At 42.0% G+C, this 17,759-nt stretch overlaps 1 protein-coding gene across 12 annotated transcripts in view; it reads left to right on the top strand.

Annotated features, from left to right (window-relative positions):
• The window catches only part of magi2a (membrane associated guanylate kinase, WW and PDZ domain containing 2a), a 257,725-nt gene that overhangs the window by 194,985 nt on the left and 44,981 nt on the right, over window positions 1-17,759 (top strand). For 9 of the 12 annotated variants that reach the window (XR_003986744.1, XM_030440388.1, XM_030440384.1 and 6 more), the window contains exons 11-15: window positions 7,137-7,168; window positions 10,746-10,953; window positions 14,674-14,715; window positions 15,585-15,700; window positions 16,003-16,192. Coding sequence is in view for 11 of the 12 variants with exons in the window: in XM_030440388.1 (XP_030296248.1) it covers window positions 7,137-7,168; window positions 10,746-10,953; window positions 14,674-14,715; window positions 15,585-15,700; window positions 16,003-16,192 (588 nt within the window). In the remaining variant the exon portion in view is untranslated. The remainder of the gene's footprint in view (window positions 1-7,136; window positions 7,169-10,745; window positions 10,954-14,673; window positions 14,716-15,584; window positions 15,701-16,002; window positions 16,193-17,759) is intronic. The other 3 variants (XM_030440385.1, XM_030440394.1, XM_030440393.1) reach the window with 1 other exon arrangement.

Raw genomic sequence — 17,759 nt, 5'->3', positions numbered from 1 at the left:
TGAGAGCCACTGGATGGTAGTGATTAAGACTAGACACAGCAGACTCTCTAGGTACAGGGGTGATGATCCTCTCCTGTTGATGGTATACGTATATTATCTGTACCAGCAGCCTCATTGAAATTCACTCCCGGCATGATTTGGATTACTTTCTTGAAAGTGTTGGTTTCCAGTGAAGTTCCATCTCAGTAAAGTTTTGGCTCTCACTGAAAGTTTTGAAAGTAAATCTACAGTAAAAATTGTTGTTGGTCACATTTATTTCATGAGATTTGAGCTGCAAAATGTCTGAAATGTCTTATTTATGTATTTTAGGTTGCTCTGTCCTGTTGTTTACTGACTGACTGACTGACTGACTGTACCCTGATACGAAAATCTATTACTTTCATGTCATGACATTTGAAGTCTTGAGATTGTTGTGGCGAATATTTGTGTTTCTGCACTCAATTATCAGCAACATAAATGCGCCAGACTGTGAGATTTGAGTTGCAGCTCATTCTCTCAGAAAGGCCATCTCCAAGTGTTCAGCCAAGCTATTACCCATCCTAATAAAACTGTCACCATGCTGCTGGAATGATGTTCCACCTCTTAACACACCACAATTTGGCCCGCTCGTTTGGACTACTGGACACCAGCCACACAATCTAATAGAACTGGCTGTTTCTCTCGTTAAGGACTTGTGCCACTAGCTGGTGTAGTAGAGAGAAAGAGTCCACCGACTGATATCCGTCACCAAACAACTGTTACGCTCCTGCCTCTCTCCAAATGTTTGCCAGTTCAGGGACGAGCAAACAGCTCATCACTTTTACCGAAAACACAATCTGAAGCTGGGGACTGGAGAAGCGCCGGGAGCTGACTAAAGTTTAAAAGAGTGTGAGTGTGCATATTTCTGCATGACTGAATTTTGTTGGAACGACTGCATGTTTATCCCGCGGACAGACCTACCACCTCTCACTATCTGGTCCGAGGGAGAACACAAACACGTAGACAAGCACGAACGCCTCCCCTCCCACACATTTGTGGAATTACAATCCAACGAGCACATGTAGCTTTTTAGCATCAACAAGTCATTACCACTATCATTTAGAGACATGCAGTAGGTATAATCATCATGGACAAAAGAGACAATCATGGGGAAAAGTGGCAGTTTTCTCACATTCTTCGTCACTGCGTCAGAGTGCAGACAGAAAACTGGAGATTTGCTCTTTTCACTAGACAGTTTCAGTGCAAAAGAGCAGAAGCTTCAGAGTTTGTTGTACAAGAAGATTGTTGGCTGAGTTTGAAAGCTGAAAAATAAAATCTTCCTCCCGTTAACAATAATGCCAGACAGCTAGTGAAGTAATCAACTAATTATTTCAGCCCTGAAATAATTACACTTAGCCTAATAATCAGAATGAATTGCCACTTCGTTTCACTTCATTTATTCGGCCCGGCATTGTCATCAATTAAAGCTGATTTCCTGTTTGCAGTGAGGGTTATTTTGTTTTGTTTTAATCTAATCAATCAGTAGTAGTGACTATCCGTCCTGCTGAAGTCATTTTAAGTTCTGCAGTTGGGAGCAGTTAACAGTAACTAAGTTGTCCTGGTCATATAACAATGAATTACGGCCACAGGCGGTCCAGATCTGGTCTGTTCCTATATACGTCTTGGGCATCTGTGTTGTGGCTGCCAGATCATTGACATCACCATTCCTGATCCTGCCCATAAAGCTCTGATCGGTTGATGGGCAGATACAGCCATCATTTGCAACGAGTCATATTTGAATCACTGAGGAAATCAAGACCTGGGCAGTGATTCAGATTCAGATATCTGGAAACAGGCTAAATTACACCAAGCTAGCAATATGTGCTGAGGAGTATGTTGTCACTGTGTGGCTGCCAAAGAACCGGCAGAGATTTCAGAAAGAAATAGTCCAACTCACAACCCTGAGTGAAGCTGTGTCTTGAATTTACACAGTTTTTGTCTAATATGTTAACTATTGAGCTTTAAAGGTGCTTTTTGGCAAATTTGTTGTCTTTGTTTGGGGGTGTGGATATTGATTGGTGTTAATGGTAGCCAACAGCACTGAATGTGCGGCTCACAACACTAGCTGCGCAGCTAACCGAGCTAAAACGCTAACTACAAACGTAAAATAAATCAGGAAACTGTGAATGAGTTGAGCGAGGGAAATTGGAGGGAATAATGGCAAATGTTTCTCCAAAAATATTACCCTCTTTCCCCTAAATCATTAACAGTAAAGTGAATATGTATTTTTGTCCTGTAATTAATGAAACCCAACCCCAAAAGCATGTCATGCAAATGTGAAATACCATTATCTATGATCTAATTGAATTTCATGGGAACATGGCTTACTTTTCATTTTCATTTTTTTAACATTCCCACTGCCATGTGTCACAATACTCACGAAAAACTCGCAATCAAAAGCAAGACATCAGAGCTAACATGACTGCCGGTTTACCATCTAAATATGGAGCCATTTATGATAAAACCATCCAGTGAATTAAGCCCCATCACCTTGAAAAAGCCCACGCTCGTAATATAGTTATGATATTTAGCCATCCCTTAAATTTTCACTTTGACTCCAGAGCCGATTTTCGCCCAACAAATGGGCTCTCATCACCCGTAATTATTGTGCCTATTTGTGTGTGTGCCAGCGCGCGCGTGTGTGCATGGCAGACAGCCTCATTAGCGGCTATCTGGACCATTAACAGGCTGTGTCCTCGTTGCCACACCAGCAGAGGCGCGGGGCTGTAATTAGCAGCAGAGACTTTTCAGCTCGTTCACATGTATGCTCGCCCATTTTGCTTCCTCCAACTTGCCGCATTCCCCCTCGCTGCTGCACGCCCACACGCGCTCACACACAAACGCTGAGCCACATGGTTTGATTCACACAGGTTTGCACGCACACCTACATGCCAGCCAGGCACACTCTTTCCTCGTCTTACAAGCACACATCCCATGGCATCCTTCTGCACACATGCCCACGCACGCTTACATAAACCCCTCTTTCTAGTAGCACCCTGGGTAAATTGCACATTATGACTCAGCTGTCTGGTTTGACCTTTCACCTGAGATTGGTCGTGTGCACACAGATGACCTCAGGGCCGCTCTGAGGATGATGCTGAAAGTCCACTTTGTAGACAAAGAAAAGAAGGAGGGTTTGATTCACTGAGCCTCCTCCTGCCTCCAAGGGAATCGGTGTGTAACTAGACAGTGATTCATTGGATGTGTGTGAGCACGAAGTTGGAAACAAAAGAGAGGAAGGGAAAGGGAGGAGAGAGCCGAGGAGTGATGACTTCGGCTCTCTGCCAGAAGAACACAGACTGTCGGCCATGTTCACACTTACAGCTCTGTCCCCACCAGCTCCAGACCCAGAGGAGCCGCCCGCCAGGGATCAATATCCCGTCCAGTTGGCCTCTGGAAGACAGCCAAGGGAGAGATTAGATCAGAGCATAAAGGGTTAAACGAAGCTGATGGAGTTTAGTCTTATGTGTCAAAATTAGATCGTAGATGCAAAAGTTTGCTCAACATCTCCTCCCTCTGTGTGGGGGGAGAAGAATTACCAACACCGGTGCCTCTTAAACAAATCAAGCGCTCCTATTTGAGCTTTAATGAGACGGAGTGATTACCCAGTGATTGCACAAGCGTCGTTAAATAAACTGTGCTGTTTTGAGCCTTAATATCATGCATATTCAACTGTGCACTTCTCAAATAATTTTTGTTTTGCACACAGACGGCTGTTTTTTCGAGAACACGGAGCGGACATTTGAATAGAGGTGGATAGAATCAGTTTTGTGATTCGGATGTTAATGTGACGCTGCTAGCCTCGCTCGTGAGAAGGAGATACATATTCACAAAGGGCTGAAAGATTCACACAGGCTGCAACCCATTGTAGTGTCATCACAGGCTCATTTAAATAATTGAAGGGCTAGTATTAGCCTCTCGTTGTGCAATTAAAGAGAGATCTGTGTTTTTTTGTGGGTGGAAAAATGTGGCTTTATGTGTGCTAAGTGGTCGGATGTGTGTCCACCTTCAGCGGGTTTCGTTTAACATGGCGCCCACACAGTGTTTTGATTTATTCATATTTGACTAAATTCTATAGTCACCAATGGCTTTAAACAAACTTGATGAATATGATGATGAGAAAACATGAATATTTTTATGACTTAATTCTTTAATTTTGAACTAATTCAATACATCACATTAATGAATGAATAACTGAAGATAGATTTTGTACTTTTGCATCTACATCTCCGTGAACACACAATCATTGCACATGAACCTTTTCCCCCAGTTTCCCTGTGTGATTCGCTGGCAGTGAGTCTGATCAAAAAGGCACTGTTATCGCTGGAGGAAGTAGACAACTCAGCACCCTTGGAGGGGAAAAAAGGCTCCTTGGAAACACTTCCCAGTTCAGAACTCTTTAATTGCAGTTTTGGCCAGAAACGGAAAACGAGCCACAGCTACCATCATCTGAAGCTGTGCCAGGGGCTGAGAAGGGGGGCGTGGATTTAGGGACTTTTCCCCTCTCATTACGGAGAATGAATAACTGAGATATCCTGCCGTTACACTGGACTTGCTTGTGTCACAAATAGGGAACTCACAGAAGGACAACAAACCGGTTAGCTTAGAACCGAGGTGCAAGTTTGACACCACAGTTCATGTAGTTTCCAGCAGCCGAGCTGACAGCTCTGGTTAGCACTCAGTCTAAAGGCTTTCAGCACCACGGACAGCACCGTTCACTCTCTCTCTCTCTTTCTCCCAGTCTTTGTCCCAGTCTCTCAGCCCTTCTCAACTTTTAGCCACAGGGCACGCTGACACCCCCGTCCAACTAAATGTCTGGTGCGCCTGAGTGAACAGCGACTCTACCCTGTGGGGCACCTCAGTCACTGTTGCCTGGTAGTGCCCCTCTCTTCTGTCCGTCCAGCTCAGCTCAGGTTCAGTCACCCACTCTGAGGAAATGCTCTGTCGCTCTTTGTTCGCCGTGTCCTTTGCACTCACTCAGATGTAGGTGTTCTGGAGGGAAAGCCGTCCATTGATTGAGCTTCTTTGGCAAGAAAAAGAAAAAAATCTGCTCTTTCTTTGATGTTAGCATACTTTTTCTAAATATTCTTTCTTGTTTGGTGCTGGCAAAATATCCCCAGGTGCATTGAGAGTGAAAACGGTATTGAGTTTTATAAAAGCTGTATCTGTTTCTATATTTGCTTATTCTGACAGTCTTTGTGTAGCCTTTGGTGATTTTACATATTGTCACCGTTCCAGTGAAACAAATGTTTTGCAGTGTGACTGGAGCCTCGCCAGGCCAAGACGGGGAAGGCTGATGGCATCATTCAAGCTGTCCCCTCATAACTCTATCGCGCCATTTGCATATGCTTGTAGCATCCCAGATGGGAGAGTATGGCAGCACTTGAAAGACAAGAAGGACAGGAAGTAAATCAGGAAGATGGAGCATGCACCTTTTTTTTTAGTGCTGGAGCATACAGTATGTTTCATTACTTCTGTTTTGCTTTTCACTGATTGTTTTCTTTCATCATCCAAGATAGATTTCTGGGTGTTGCGCTTGAACAAACAGCAAAACTGCGTGGCGTACCTTTCTAAAGGTCAAAACAAGATGAATGGGGAAGTCAAAGGAAAACATGTGGCCTTTACCTTTCTGCGCTACCTTACAAACTGAAAACACTTTATTGTGCGGGGCAGTCATCCTGAACCCACTAAAGTGAAGCATTCTGAAATCCCACTGCCTTTTCAGTGTCACTGCTGAGGCCCCTGACAGAACTATTATAGACTCATAAAAGCCACTGTTTGGAGTGAGAAAAGAAAACAGTCCTATAATCGCTGATATTTGATGAGATTTTAGTTGAAGAGAGATGGGAGGTTTTTTAGTTGCACTAAAAAGCTTTGATAAATATTTTTTTAACTAGCAATGGATCACATAGCTTCACATTCATTTTACTGTTTTGATTCAGTCTCATCTGTCTTAGTGTATTCTATCAAGTACTAATGAACCCCATGTAATATTAGTACTCAATATCAAACAGCAGGCAGACAAAGTTACTAACTAACTGGTGAACATATTTCATAGTAGCAGCTAAAGAGGCAGACATTTGGTGGTGGAGACCAAAAACGGAGCAAAAAGACAGTAAACATTGGACACCAGGTGCCCACAAACACAACAAATGAATGCTAATGTTGCAGGCAAGTGTTCACCTATCAACTAAGAGAGGTTCTCCAGAGGGTTGTCTGATAATCTGCCTCAAATGATGTCACTCAAGGCCGTGTCTGTAGAAGATTTTGTCTCGCTGTTGTTTGTACGTCATTTCTCGATTCAGTATTTTAATTATACTTAATTCTCCACGTAGTTTTTTGTTAACGTTCTTTCAGATAAAAATGAAAATAAGGAATGCTAAAATGGGTCACTAGATATACTTAAGTGGCCATTAATAAACCTCGGTGGCCATCCAAGTAAAGTCTATGTGTGGGAAACACTATGCAATGTTTATTTTCATCTGAAAATAGGAAATCAATACATGGTGGCCAATTTTGATATTGTGGCCACAAATAAATGAATGTTTAGGCTTTAATGCAGCTTTAATGAACATTTTTCTCATTGTAGAAAATCTCCTAAAGTCCCAAAAGCAGAAATCTAGACTCGTATAAAACTAATCCCTACTGGAAAGGAAGAATTCATTGCTGCCTTTCAGAATATCCTTTCTGACACCTGTTGATCACCGTCTGTCATGTTTTTTCATCTCCATCATTTCAATATCAAGACATCTCATATTATATTAGAGTGTGCGTCTCAGCTCTGCCTTTTTCTAGGGCCTTATTTTAATCTCTCTGCCTTCACAATACCTCTGCACCTCATAGAAATGTATTTGCTATCATCTGCTTTGTGCCTTTATCCTGTTGGAGTCTGTGCTTTTCTTTCCGCCATTCACAAACGCATTATATTCATGTCACATTCCTATTTTCATTTAGTTTATCTGTATTTTGTTGATAATGTTTTTTCTATCGTCACTTTATTATCCACAAAAATCTCCTGCAATCGGCTCTCGCAGCTGAAATTAAACCTTTCATCTCACGATCTGTTTCTACCATCTTTTTTTCAGTCTAAAGCATTTTTTGTTCTCTCAACATTGCAGGTCACTATTCACCCTGGAAGACCCCTAAGCAGGTAACACATACCAGCCTCTAAAACTGTCCCCATTTCTGCTTCTCAGTCATTAATATACAGCAGATTTTCACTCTAGTGCCGATGGCTGCAGTGTGCATACTATCAAATCCTCTTTTTAAACAACGTTTGTAAGATATATAGATGACTTTTCAACCCATCTTTTCACCGCACTAACTCTACTGATACTTATGACAATGTCCGTGGCTTTCACAGTACTTTGATTCGCAGTCTTTATGGTATCAGGATGGCAAAAAAGAAGGTCAAGTAGCCCGCTCATCATGCTACTAAACTCTTGATCCTGCAAGTCTGAGTTAATTCATAACCTGACTCGATGCCATCAGGGTTATCCACACTCAGGGCATTTGAATTATGCTACAGCGATAGAGCTGCTGAGTCTCTGTTCTAACTGCCTTGGCAAGGTTCAGACACATTTCCATCCCTCTTTTATCTTCATTTTACAACATTTTCCAGATACTTTAAAAGCCTTTTTTGCACTTTCTTACAACTCCACATTTCCACCCTGGTCTACCTTGCCTTTATTTCCATTTGTCACATTAAGCACAAGCCTGCATGTGGTATCTCTTCTCTGCCTTCTCCGCCACTATTAATACTCTACTGTAGTATCATCTGCTGTCCCAAGGCCCTCTGAAAAAAAAGAAACTCAAAACATCCTTTTAGATCAGATTCACATTGTCTTTTTGTGTATTTGTCACACTCACATGCCCACACGTGAGTGTTTTTTTGCCTGTCTCTCTTTGTTTCTCTTTGTGCGACTATGTGTGTAATCCATTTCATGCCTGGACGTCCTCCCAGCGCTGCTCTGACCAGCGACTGACCCCGACTCCTGTTGTCCTTGTTCCCAGATCACAAATAGCATCACGGCAAAAAACACCATTGTGCAGCTTTTTTTAAGACACTTGCCCCTGTCATTGTTCTTCATTTCTGCTCTATCGCTCTCTCTCAATTTTAATCAATCGCCTCAATCTCTCTCTGGATAATTGTAATTCTGAGCTCTGAGGGAAAAGGCTTTGAACATTACAAAATAGCAGGCGGCACGCTGAGCCCCTCTCTCTTGTCTCGTCTGTTCACGTCTCTCTCTCCTCACCCCGCAGTGTTCATTTGTTGGCCGCCCCGCCCTGCCTGCCCCATCTCCCCCTGCTCCTGAACCTCCCCCCCACACACCAGAGTTCAGTCTCAGTTTAATTGGGTATCATTTGTTACAGGGAGACTTGTGCTGCTCTGGAAAATCAAATATGGAGGAATTTGACTAATAAGGCAAGAACGGGGGAATCGCCTAATTGTCATATGGACTTACAGTCGAGCTCAGCCTGCAGCTCCCGGGAGTTTCATTTGCAAATGAGCTTATCAAGATTTGTCCGTCAAATCCATCTAATACTGTAGGCAACAGCTGGAACACGTGCAGGTGTCTTTATTCCATAAGTCTGCCTGCGCTGTCCTCTAGCCATCTGACCAACTAGATTATAGCCAGAGTGTACTCGCTTCAACAGTCTTAATCAAACAGAGACAGAGCAAAAGAGAGATCAGGATGCAGCAGTATAATCCCAGCCTTAACAAGGTCCCCAGTCTCAGCAGCCTGCCCCCAACAGACGTGCTTTACATCAATGGCAGACACGAGTAAAAGTACAAAGAGTGGAAGCACTTTTGATTCAGTCTCTGAGCTTTTTATGAAGCTGATATTTATTCTCGGTACGTCTTGAACCAGATGCCCTGTAATTCTCAATATTAAAGCGTGCCATATGCAGCCAGTCTCACCGTCTCAGTTTCAAAAAGGCTTGTCAGTCCCTCCGGATCCGTCCCTCACACTTTCTGACATGTCAGCGTGTCATTGTGGCTATCTGCTTAGTGTCGTGCTGCGACTTGAGCTACCATGCTTATCTGACACATCAAGGCTGACACTCTGACTGACTGGTGTTGTCAAAACTGCCGGTGTCACCTCAGACAGTTGACAGCACATTTCTGAATGTGTTTTTGGATGGAACCTATAAAAAATCGGGTATAATATATAGTGTACTACTTTATGCAAATTCCAGTGGGGATAATAAAGTACCAGATTTGCTGTCATCCTCCAAAATGAGACCATATTTATCTGTTTATCATATTCTTCTAATGTTTCTGTCTCCGTGTTTTCCGACTCACTGCAATCTAAATCAAGCCTGGAATTGTTTTGCTTGTTTCAGCTACTAACCTTACTAACTCTCTGGCTTCCTGTCTGTTGATTAGCATGAATTGATGGTTTGCTAAACCCCGCCCCTGAACGGCGATTGACCAATCATAGCATAGCGACAGTAACTAGGAAAGGCCTGTCAAGCTTCTGATTTCTTCACATGCCATGAGAATTTTTTTTTTATTACCTATTTAAAACCAAAAACACAAAAAATCAGCTCTAACAGGAGCTATAGATGTTAGCATAACAAGCTAACTAGCTTACTTCAGACAGGAGTTATCCAGCGTTATTTTTTAAGGTGTAAGCTAACTTTATTACGTTACATGAGGTTTCAAGTTAAATCAGAACATTATGTGTTCAGAATATCATCAGAAGAGTAACATTACCAACTCTGGCTACTATATATTTGGTTTTGGGAAGTTCCAACTCAGACATCTGCAGTCAAAGTTCTTCCACCACTTATAAATAATACGTACCATAATACTTGCGCTAACCGCAGCGAAAGAGCAACACTGCTCCTTTATTTCCATCCTCTATGGATCATCAGATGGTGAGGATCTTAGCCAGGGAGTTTTAAACTCAATTATTCAGCAGTTTATCATTTATGTAGCCAGCATGTGCATAGATTAAGTCCTTTTAGAGGCTTTTCATTTTTAAACAAATGTGCAGTCATTAAAAATTCAGCTGGATAAAGAGAGTTCTCAACCGCTAAGCTAACGAACTTGTAGCCTAGCGCCTAAATCTGCAACCATTAGCTACTCTCTGGTGAGGATGTGAATAGTGTAAAAGTCTAAATTGTATAGCAGTTTTTCATGTATGTAGACATAAGTTGCCTAACTTAGGTCCTTTACCAAAGCTTTTATTTTAAACAAATCCTCTGGAAGCATTAAATTGCATATTTTTCAACTGGCATTTTAGCAGTAGAATTAGAAGTGAAGCTAGCTGCAGCCCAGCAGAGAAAAACAGCTTGAAAATTTTTTATATTTTATAAAATTTTCTAGAAGTATTAGAAATTAGCTTTTTTAACTAACTAGCTAACGAACATTTAGTACTAGCATTAGTTTTTAAAGCTAGCTACTGCCCAGCTAGGACTAGTTTTCAGCCAACAATAAATGACAAACCCTTCTGTCTACCTTTGTCTGTAACATTAGACCTACTTTTTCAAAACTTTGGTGGTAAAACTGCCACTAATCTCATAATAAACTGCATGTGTGCTTTGCGAGAACAGAAGCTTGACAGGAGTGCTAAACAGGGGATTAGCGAACGGTCAAAAACCATAACTATGCTTCAGTTTTTCAGTGTTGTTGTCATGGTGACAGGGGTAAAATCGAGTGTCACAGGTGGGAAAGGTGGAACTGAAATGCTGACCCATCCTGCCGATGTGCTTCACAGGTGCTGGAGCAGTGGGAGTCCCAACAGGGCCAGGGCAGCCCCGCTCAGACCAGCCTCTCAGCCCCCGTTATCCCCCACAGCGCCCCCTTCCCAACCCACCATCTCCACAGGGCCTCGGTCCCAGACTCAGCCTCCGAGGTCTTAGCCCTGGCTAAACCAGACCCCTATGACCTTTATGAGAAGTCCAGGGCTATCTTTGAGAGTAGGCGTAAGTACCAGAGCTGAAACTGCAGGTGTTAGCGTTGTGACAAAAACTCCTCTCTAGCACTGAAGAAAGCTGGACTCCTGATTGGAAGGTGGAGTACTGAAGATTCATCTCTCTCTCTCTCTCTCTCTCTCTCTCTCTCTCTCTCTCTCTCTCTCTCTCTCTCTCTCTCTCTCTCTCTCTCTCTCTCTCTCTCTCTCTCTCTCACGCACACAAACACAAACACCCACAACTTCTTTGTTGTCCTGTATCGCTGCTCCACAGAAAAAATTTGAAAAGCTTGTTCCGATGCGCCGACCTCTTTCAATCAAACTGAAAGATCTGTTGATGAATCCTCAGCACAAACACTTCGGCTTTACAGGCTCATCAGACGATTTGCTGATTTATGCATTTGCAGCCGCTAATTCCTCATATTATCTCGCTTGATCTTCGCTCGTTGAACACACACACAAGTCAACACACACACAGGTAAACAAACAAAACCTGCCCGTCAGCTCGGTCTTTTCACTCACTGGAAGTCTCAAGACACTGGCATCCAGCCAGTTCACTTCATATACAGAGATAATAAACATAGTGCTTTGTTGCCAGCTATATTACCATCCTGTGACTTGTAAAATGTGGGAAAAGCAATTTCATCTTGTTGTGATATCATCAGAATACATCCTGAGTTTAATGCCACAGGCAGAACAAACTTGGATGGGTGTTTACAATTCAGGGCTGGATGAAATCAGAAACAGGTGTTTTACAAAAGTAGGTCTTTACATTTTTCACTTAATTAGAATTTTTTATGGTTTTGTTTTTTATTCAAATTAGTTAATTTAATCGAGTTAGCTGTCTCCCAAATTATATCCTTGTTTAATTGCCTTCTCCACATGTCCTGGAAGAAATACTGTTGAATCTTTTATTTATTGACCTAAAAGTGGAGAGAAATTCAATCCTGAACTTTTGTAAAATTGTAATTGCTTTGCACAGGCTTTCAAAACTCCAATCAACCAGAAAACTCCTAAGAATTGTCCACAGTGGCTTAAAAGTAGGCAAACTGGAGCATTAATTGATTTAAAAAATAATCATTAATCATACATAAGCTTTATTTAAAGGGCCTTTATGAAAGACTTTTTGTTGAAGGTATCAAAAATTGACTAAAATGATCAACAGAGTTGTGTATAAACATTATGATATCTATATATTGTTTTGCAGAGATGTCTATTGAAGCTAGCATGCTAACAAGCTAGCCCAAAGCTCCTGTGCAAGCAACACTCCCCTGGTCCCTCAGCTCCATGTCCGAACCACAAACGGCACAGCTAACTGCACTAACTAGCTAAAGGCAGCTACAGTTAGCAGCAGTTAGCTGTTACTCTGGTGATATGCTGAGTATGAATTTGACAGGTGGCCAAATGCTGTTTATTGCACCTTTAGATTAATGGCAGAAATCATAGAGACAGAGTCTTGTTTTGCGTGTGTGTCAGTGTGAGTGGCACTTTCTCGTTGGTTCCTATTGTCTTCTTTAATCTGACATTGTGAGTTGTCATAGAGAGCACAGGTGTTTATTCTTCTGTAAGACACCTGCTACTGAAGAGGACACGGCTGTCAGACCTTATCAAACCTCTTCCTGGATGCCTCCTCCCTCCTCATCAGCCGTGGATACAGTGAACGGCGTAGCATTCACTCTCATCTTGCTCTCAGTAAAGGTCAGGGGTGAAGTCGGGTGAGGCCCGGCGGGGGGAATAGGCACAGACAGATTTTTAGGACTGCTCCATTTGCTCCGTTAGCTGGTGTGGGTGAAGCAGGTTGTGACCTTTTTTTGGCAGTATCACGACCCCGGGCTGCTGGTGGAGCTGCTACTGTTGGTTCATCGTCATCTTCTCTGAGCCTTAATATATCAATGTCAGAGTTTATGTAACCAGACTGGGTTAAAAGTTCACCCAAACTACACCCACAGCCTCTAGTGGTACAGGCCGATATTTCAGTTTGCAGTGGAACTACTTTTAATGAATGCTCACAGTGTTTTCTGGGGGTTATCCAGAATGACAGGACGCTGATTCTGGAAAGAGATGTTGATATTTGTGGTGGTAGATTTTCACAGCAAGAGCGAGGCAAAAAAAATACCAAACAAATTGTGAGAGTGAGTATAATGATTGTTGTTTTGTTTGGGTTAACAGATCCTTTAAACGATCCCTCACTGATGCAGAGAAAGGCACCAGAGAGAGCTGATGTCAGTCTCACGTCGGCTACTTCATATTCTATCAACCCTGTTTAATGGAGTGGTTGTTTTTTCGATAGATTCCTGCATGGATGTTTTTTCAAAACCTGTGGAAAGAAGAAGAATTTCCCCTAAAAAATCTCCCTTTACGACTCTTTGAGCAGCTGTTCTGCAGCTTTATATGATATGACATGATCTCCATCAGCAGATGAAGTTCTCATCATAGATACAAAATTACTGTTTGACCTGCTGCTGGTGTGTTTATGAACAACATTTCTGTTTACACAACCTTCATCAGGTACAGTGTTGGCAAGCATCACTGTAATATTCTGTGAATGTTGTGTAAATGATCCAGTGAGAAGCCCACACAAATTAGGTAAACCTTGCAGTTTAAACTAAATTGCATCCCTCGTGTATCCCTGTCATCTGTTTTAATCTCTCAACAGCGTGTTTTTATAAGACAAAATGCCTTTTGTACTTAATTAGCTGAGTGTGTTATTAACCGACGTTGACCTCATTTGTGTGATCTTCTGATTGTATTATAGTTTATGGAACAGCAGGGAGGTCTGAACATCATCTGATGTTTATTTACTGATTTATTCTAACTTGAAAAAAAGTATCCTTATTCACAACGGTGTCAGGATGTGTAAGACAACAGTTTAAATTAAAGGATAAACATGAAAGTAAATACATAAAAGAGAAAATAAAAAACATGTATCAAGACTTAGAGTAAAATAGATACAAGTAAGAGTAATACACAGATAAAATGATACGATTTTTCCACGTATAAGGTGCACACAGAGTAAACCAAAATAAATGGATATATACAAGCAGTTAGCGAGACAGTGTGCTTATTTGTACGTAGTTTGTGCTTCCCTCTGAAGTACCTGACAGACATCTAGATTTGCAATGATTGTTTTAAGCTAACACAGAAATGACAAACGACAGGAAAAAAATTTAATTTGAACAAATCTTGACGATTTAACCAGATCTATGGATGAAGATCGTGTGATATGTAAGCAAAGAAAGGCTATAAACTGATTTTTTTTCATACAGACAGAAGCACTGCATGAGGTTTCTGTGGTAACAGCTGTGTCACTCCTCGTGTCTGTCGTCATGATCTTTCTCTCTCCCATAATTCCTGCTGAGTCCCAGCAGAGCGCTTAGTGTGATTAAAACAGTAACAATTGGAATCAATTTTTCATTCGCTGACACTCGTCTGTGGTTGAGTTCATTTTGCAAAATTGTGTCGTTGTGTGAAGTAGCTGATTGCAGATCAGTGCTTGCATCCCACCTCACACTGTAAATAAAGGACGGGTATATTACACGCTGTAAGCACTTCCTGACTTTTATGGATGATGCTGAAATTCCGCTATGACATTAATGCTGAAGCAGGGACTTTCTGCCTTGTTCTAGCCTTTATGGGAGAATGTGTTTATGCTGGTGTGGCGACGGGCGATGTGTGTATTTGTGGGTGACTGTGTGTTAATGTGTGCCTCCTGCATCCTCTGTTTTTTTTTTAGAACCTGGCCAGCCAAGGACAGTTTTTCCTGTGGACTCCTCAGGTAAAAACGTCATCTCTGCAGGGATACTGTTAAAACACAAACTCTTTATGACCTTAAAACATACAAGACATCAGGGGCCTCATTACAGAAAAGCGTGAAATCCTATCTTGTCTTATTTTAAGATGACATTTAAGATCTTTGATGTTATAAAAACATGTTTTCTCACTGCATTTAGGGGGGGAAAAAACATCTCATCTTTGAAGAGTAATTTATCTTTCACAGAACTGTGCTATCTGACAATTTTCTGAGTTTTAAATCTTAAGTCATGATGGAATAGATGCTGTCTTAAATTCAAAACAAGATGAACACAAAATGTCAAAATGTTATGATTGCAAGGCTTCTCGAAGTTGTTAGAGAAGCAACAAAATAAACATTGATGATAATCTGTTTCGAGAAGCTAATGCCTATATTAGCCTGTTAGCGAAACTAACAATGAAGTTAGCCTGTCAAAGGGGCTATCACTGATGTTCGCTTGTTGGAGAAGCTAACCATGAAGTTAGCCTGTTGGAGAAGCTAACACTGAAATTAGCCTGTTTGAAGAGCTAACGCAGCTCTAAGTCTGTTGGAGACGATAACACTGATGTTAGCCTGTTGGAGAGATTAAGACTGTTGTAAGCTTGATAGAGAAGCTAACATTGTTATCAACCTTTTTCTAGAAGCTAATGCTGATGTTAGCCTGCTGCTACTTTCCCTGACCATGTAAGGCAGGTATATATCCTCCCCTCCACTGACATTGAACACCTGTCTGGTCTTGTCAATCATTAGCAAGATAAGAACAAGCTAATTCTTAAGTTGAGGAAGGACAGGTGGTCAGGACATGTTCTGTGATTTCCTGGACTCTAACATGATCTGTGGTGATGTCGTCTCAGGATCGGAGTACCAGGACATCGAGGTGCACCTGCGCAGACAGAAGTCCGGCTTCGGTTTCCGGGTGCTGGGTGGGGACGAGGCCGGGCAGCCTGTGAGTCCGGAGACGCGTGAGAAGGCTCGTATGGCGATGGGCGTGGAACCCTGTCATTTTCTCCTCTCTAACCTACTACACACACACTGTGTACACCTAACCCTGACCTTTGACCCCTGAGAGAGTGCTGGCTCTGGCTGCCTTTGTGTCTTTTGCTGTCTGTTAAAGTAACAAAAAAAATAAAATTCAGTCACCTCATTGAGCTATTTGTGTATCAGTATAACAACCACCTTAACAAACACTGCATGTGACACTCACAGTTCAGCATCTGAAGCCACTTGTTGGTCCTCCACTTCCTGTTTATAACAGTCTACATGTAATAACAGATCTTGATCGGCGCGATCATCGAGAAGAGTCCAGCCGACCTAGACGGACGCTTACGGCCCGGTGATGAGCTGCTGTTTGTGGATGGGATCCCAGTGGTGGGGAAGCCACACAGATACGTGATCGACTTGATGCACGGGGCGGCACGAAACGGCCAGGTGAATCTGGTCATCAGGAGGAGGGTACAGCCAGGTGAGGACACGTTGATGGGGTTGACCCGCAGGTGTTTTGTGTGCAGCATTATCTTGAGATTACACAGATGTTTCCTAAAGATTAGATGTTTACTATTTTATTTAAGACCAAATATTTACATCTTCTAGCCAGTGGCGGTTCTAGACCAGTTTTAATAGGGGGGCCAGGTTGGGGCCGGCTTTTTTGTTGGGGGGCACATACAACCCAGGAAAAAAAGACAAATCCCTCATTCATACAAGGGATAAATGGAACTTAAAACAGTGTTTACAGTTTCAACTATTTTGATTGGGTAGTAAAGCGCTGATACACTTTATTTCTGTCTTTCCCTTCAGTTTAAAATCATTGTAAGAAATCTGTCATTGTGGCGCGCAGGTTGTCGAGTGGTTAGAGCGCATGCCATATAAAGCAGCCGACCCCGGTTCGATTCCAGCTGGAGGTCCTTTGCTGCATGTCACATCCCCCTCTCTCTCCCATATTTTCTGTCTGCTGCTTAATAAAGGTGTCTATGCCATAGAAAATCTTTAAAAAAAAAAAAAAAAGAAATCTGTCATTGTATTATTGATGCAGACTCCCTGTCAGGGTGGGCCACAGAGGGGTCCGGACTCAGAGTTACAGGGGCACTGGCCCCTGTTGGCCCCCCCCCCCTAGAACCGCCCCTGCTTCTAGCTTCTCAGATGTAACGATGTGGTGCTTTTCTCTATTTTTATACCTCTGCGGCGGCAGTTGCCGTGGCCGACAGCATTCTGTTTTCAGGTTTTGGTGTTCAAAGGTCGTACATCTGTCCCATTCTTGTGAACGAGATATCTCAAGAACACCTCGAGGGGATTTCTTCAAATTCTGATTAGTATTTGATGGTCAAAGGTCACAGTGACTTCACAAAACTCATTTTTGCCCATTACTCGACAATTCATATGGTAATAATGACAGGAAATTTACATAAATGTTGAATATTATAAAATGCTAAAGTTATGACATTTTATTTGAAAAGGTCAGTAGTCATCTCTGCAACACAAGACAGAGAAATGAGTAAAAACTGTCCTTTTATTCACGTTCTGTGAAGGTTTTCAACTTAAATTCGTACATATTTCCCCTTAAATGATAAGACCTGTGATATTGTATTTTCTTCTCATCAAAAAGGCCGAAACCAGCAATGAATGTGTAAAAAGTCATGTCTGTTTATTACCAGCTTTTGTCCAAAAACTATTTAAAAATGCATCAAGGGGCCACACTGTTGCACCGGGTGACGCGTTCTTTCATTATCTTTCACACACAATGAAGTCCATTTTGAATTAAGGCCACATTCACCGTCCTGCTGCTGTAAATACTCACCAGAGCATAAAATGTGTAATAATCTATAGCTGTAAATAGTCCCCAGTAAATGCACTACTTACTCCTGCTGGAGTAAATAGTGCTGAAGCCAGAGTTTACTCAAAGCCACAGTGTCCAGGTGTGATTGAGTTAGATTTTCACAAAAAATGAAATATTTATGAGCCGTCCTAAACCTTCAGAAGTCGCTGAATGCAGCACATGAGCTAAGACGTTTTTACATGATTCAGAAAATATAAAT

Source organism: Sparus aurata, chromosome 14 (genome assembly GCF_900880675.1).
Source record: "Sparus aurata chromosome 14, fSpaAur1.1, whole genome shotgun sequence".
Classification (NCBI taxonomy): Eukaryota; Metazoa; Chordata; class Actinopteri; order Spariformes; family Sparidae; genus Sparus; species Sparus aurata.
The sequence above is the reverse complement of the archived record's forward strand: the minus strand, read 5'-3'. Positions and strand labels throughout refer to the sequence as shown.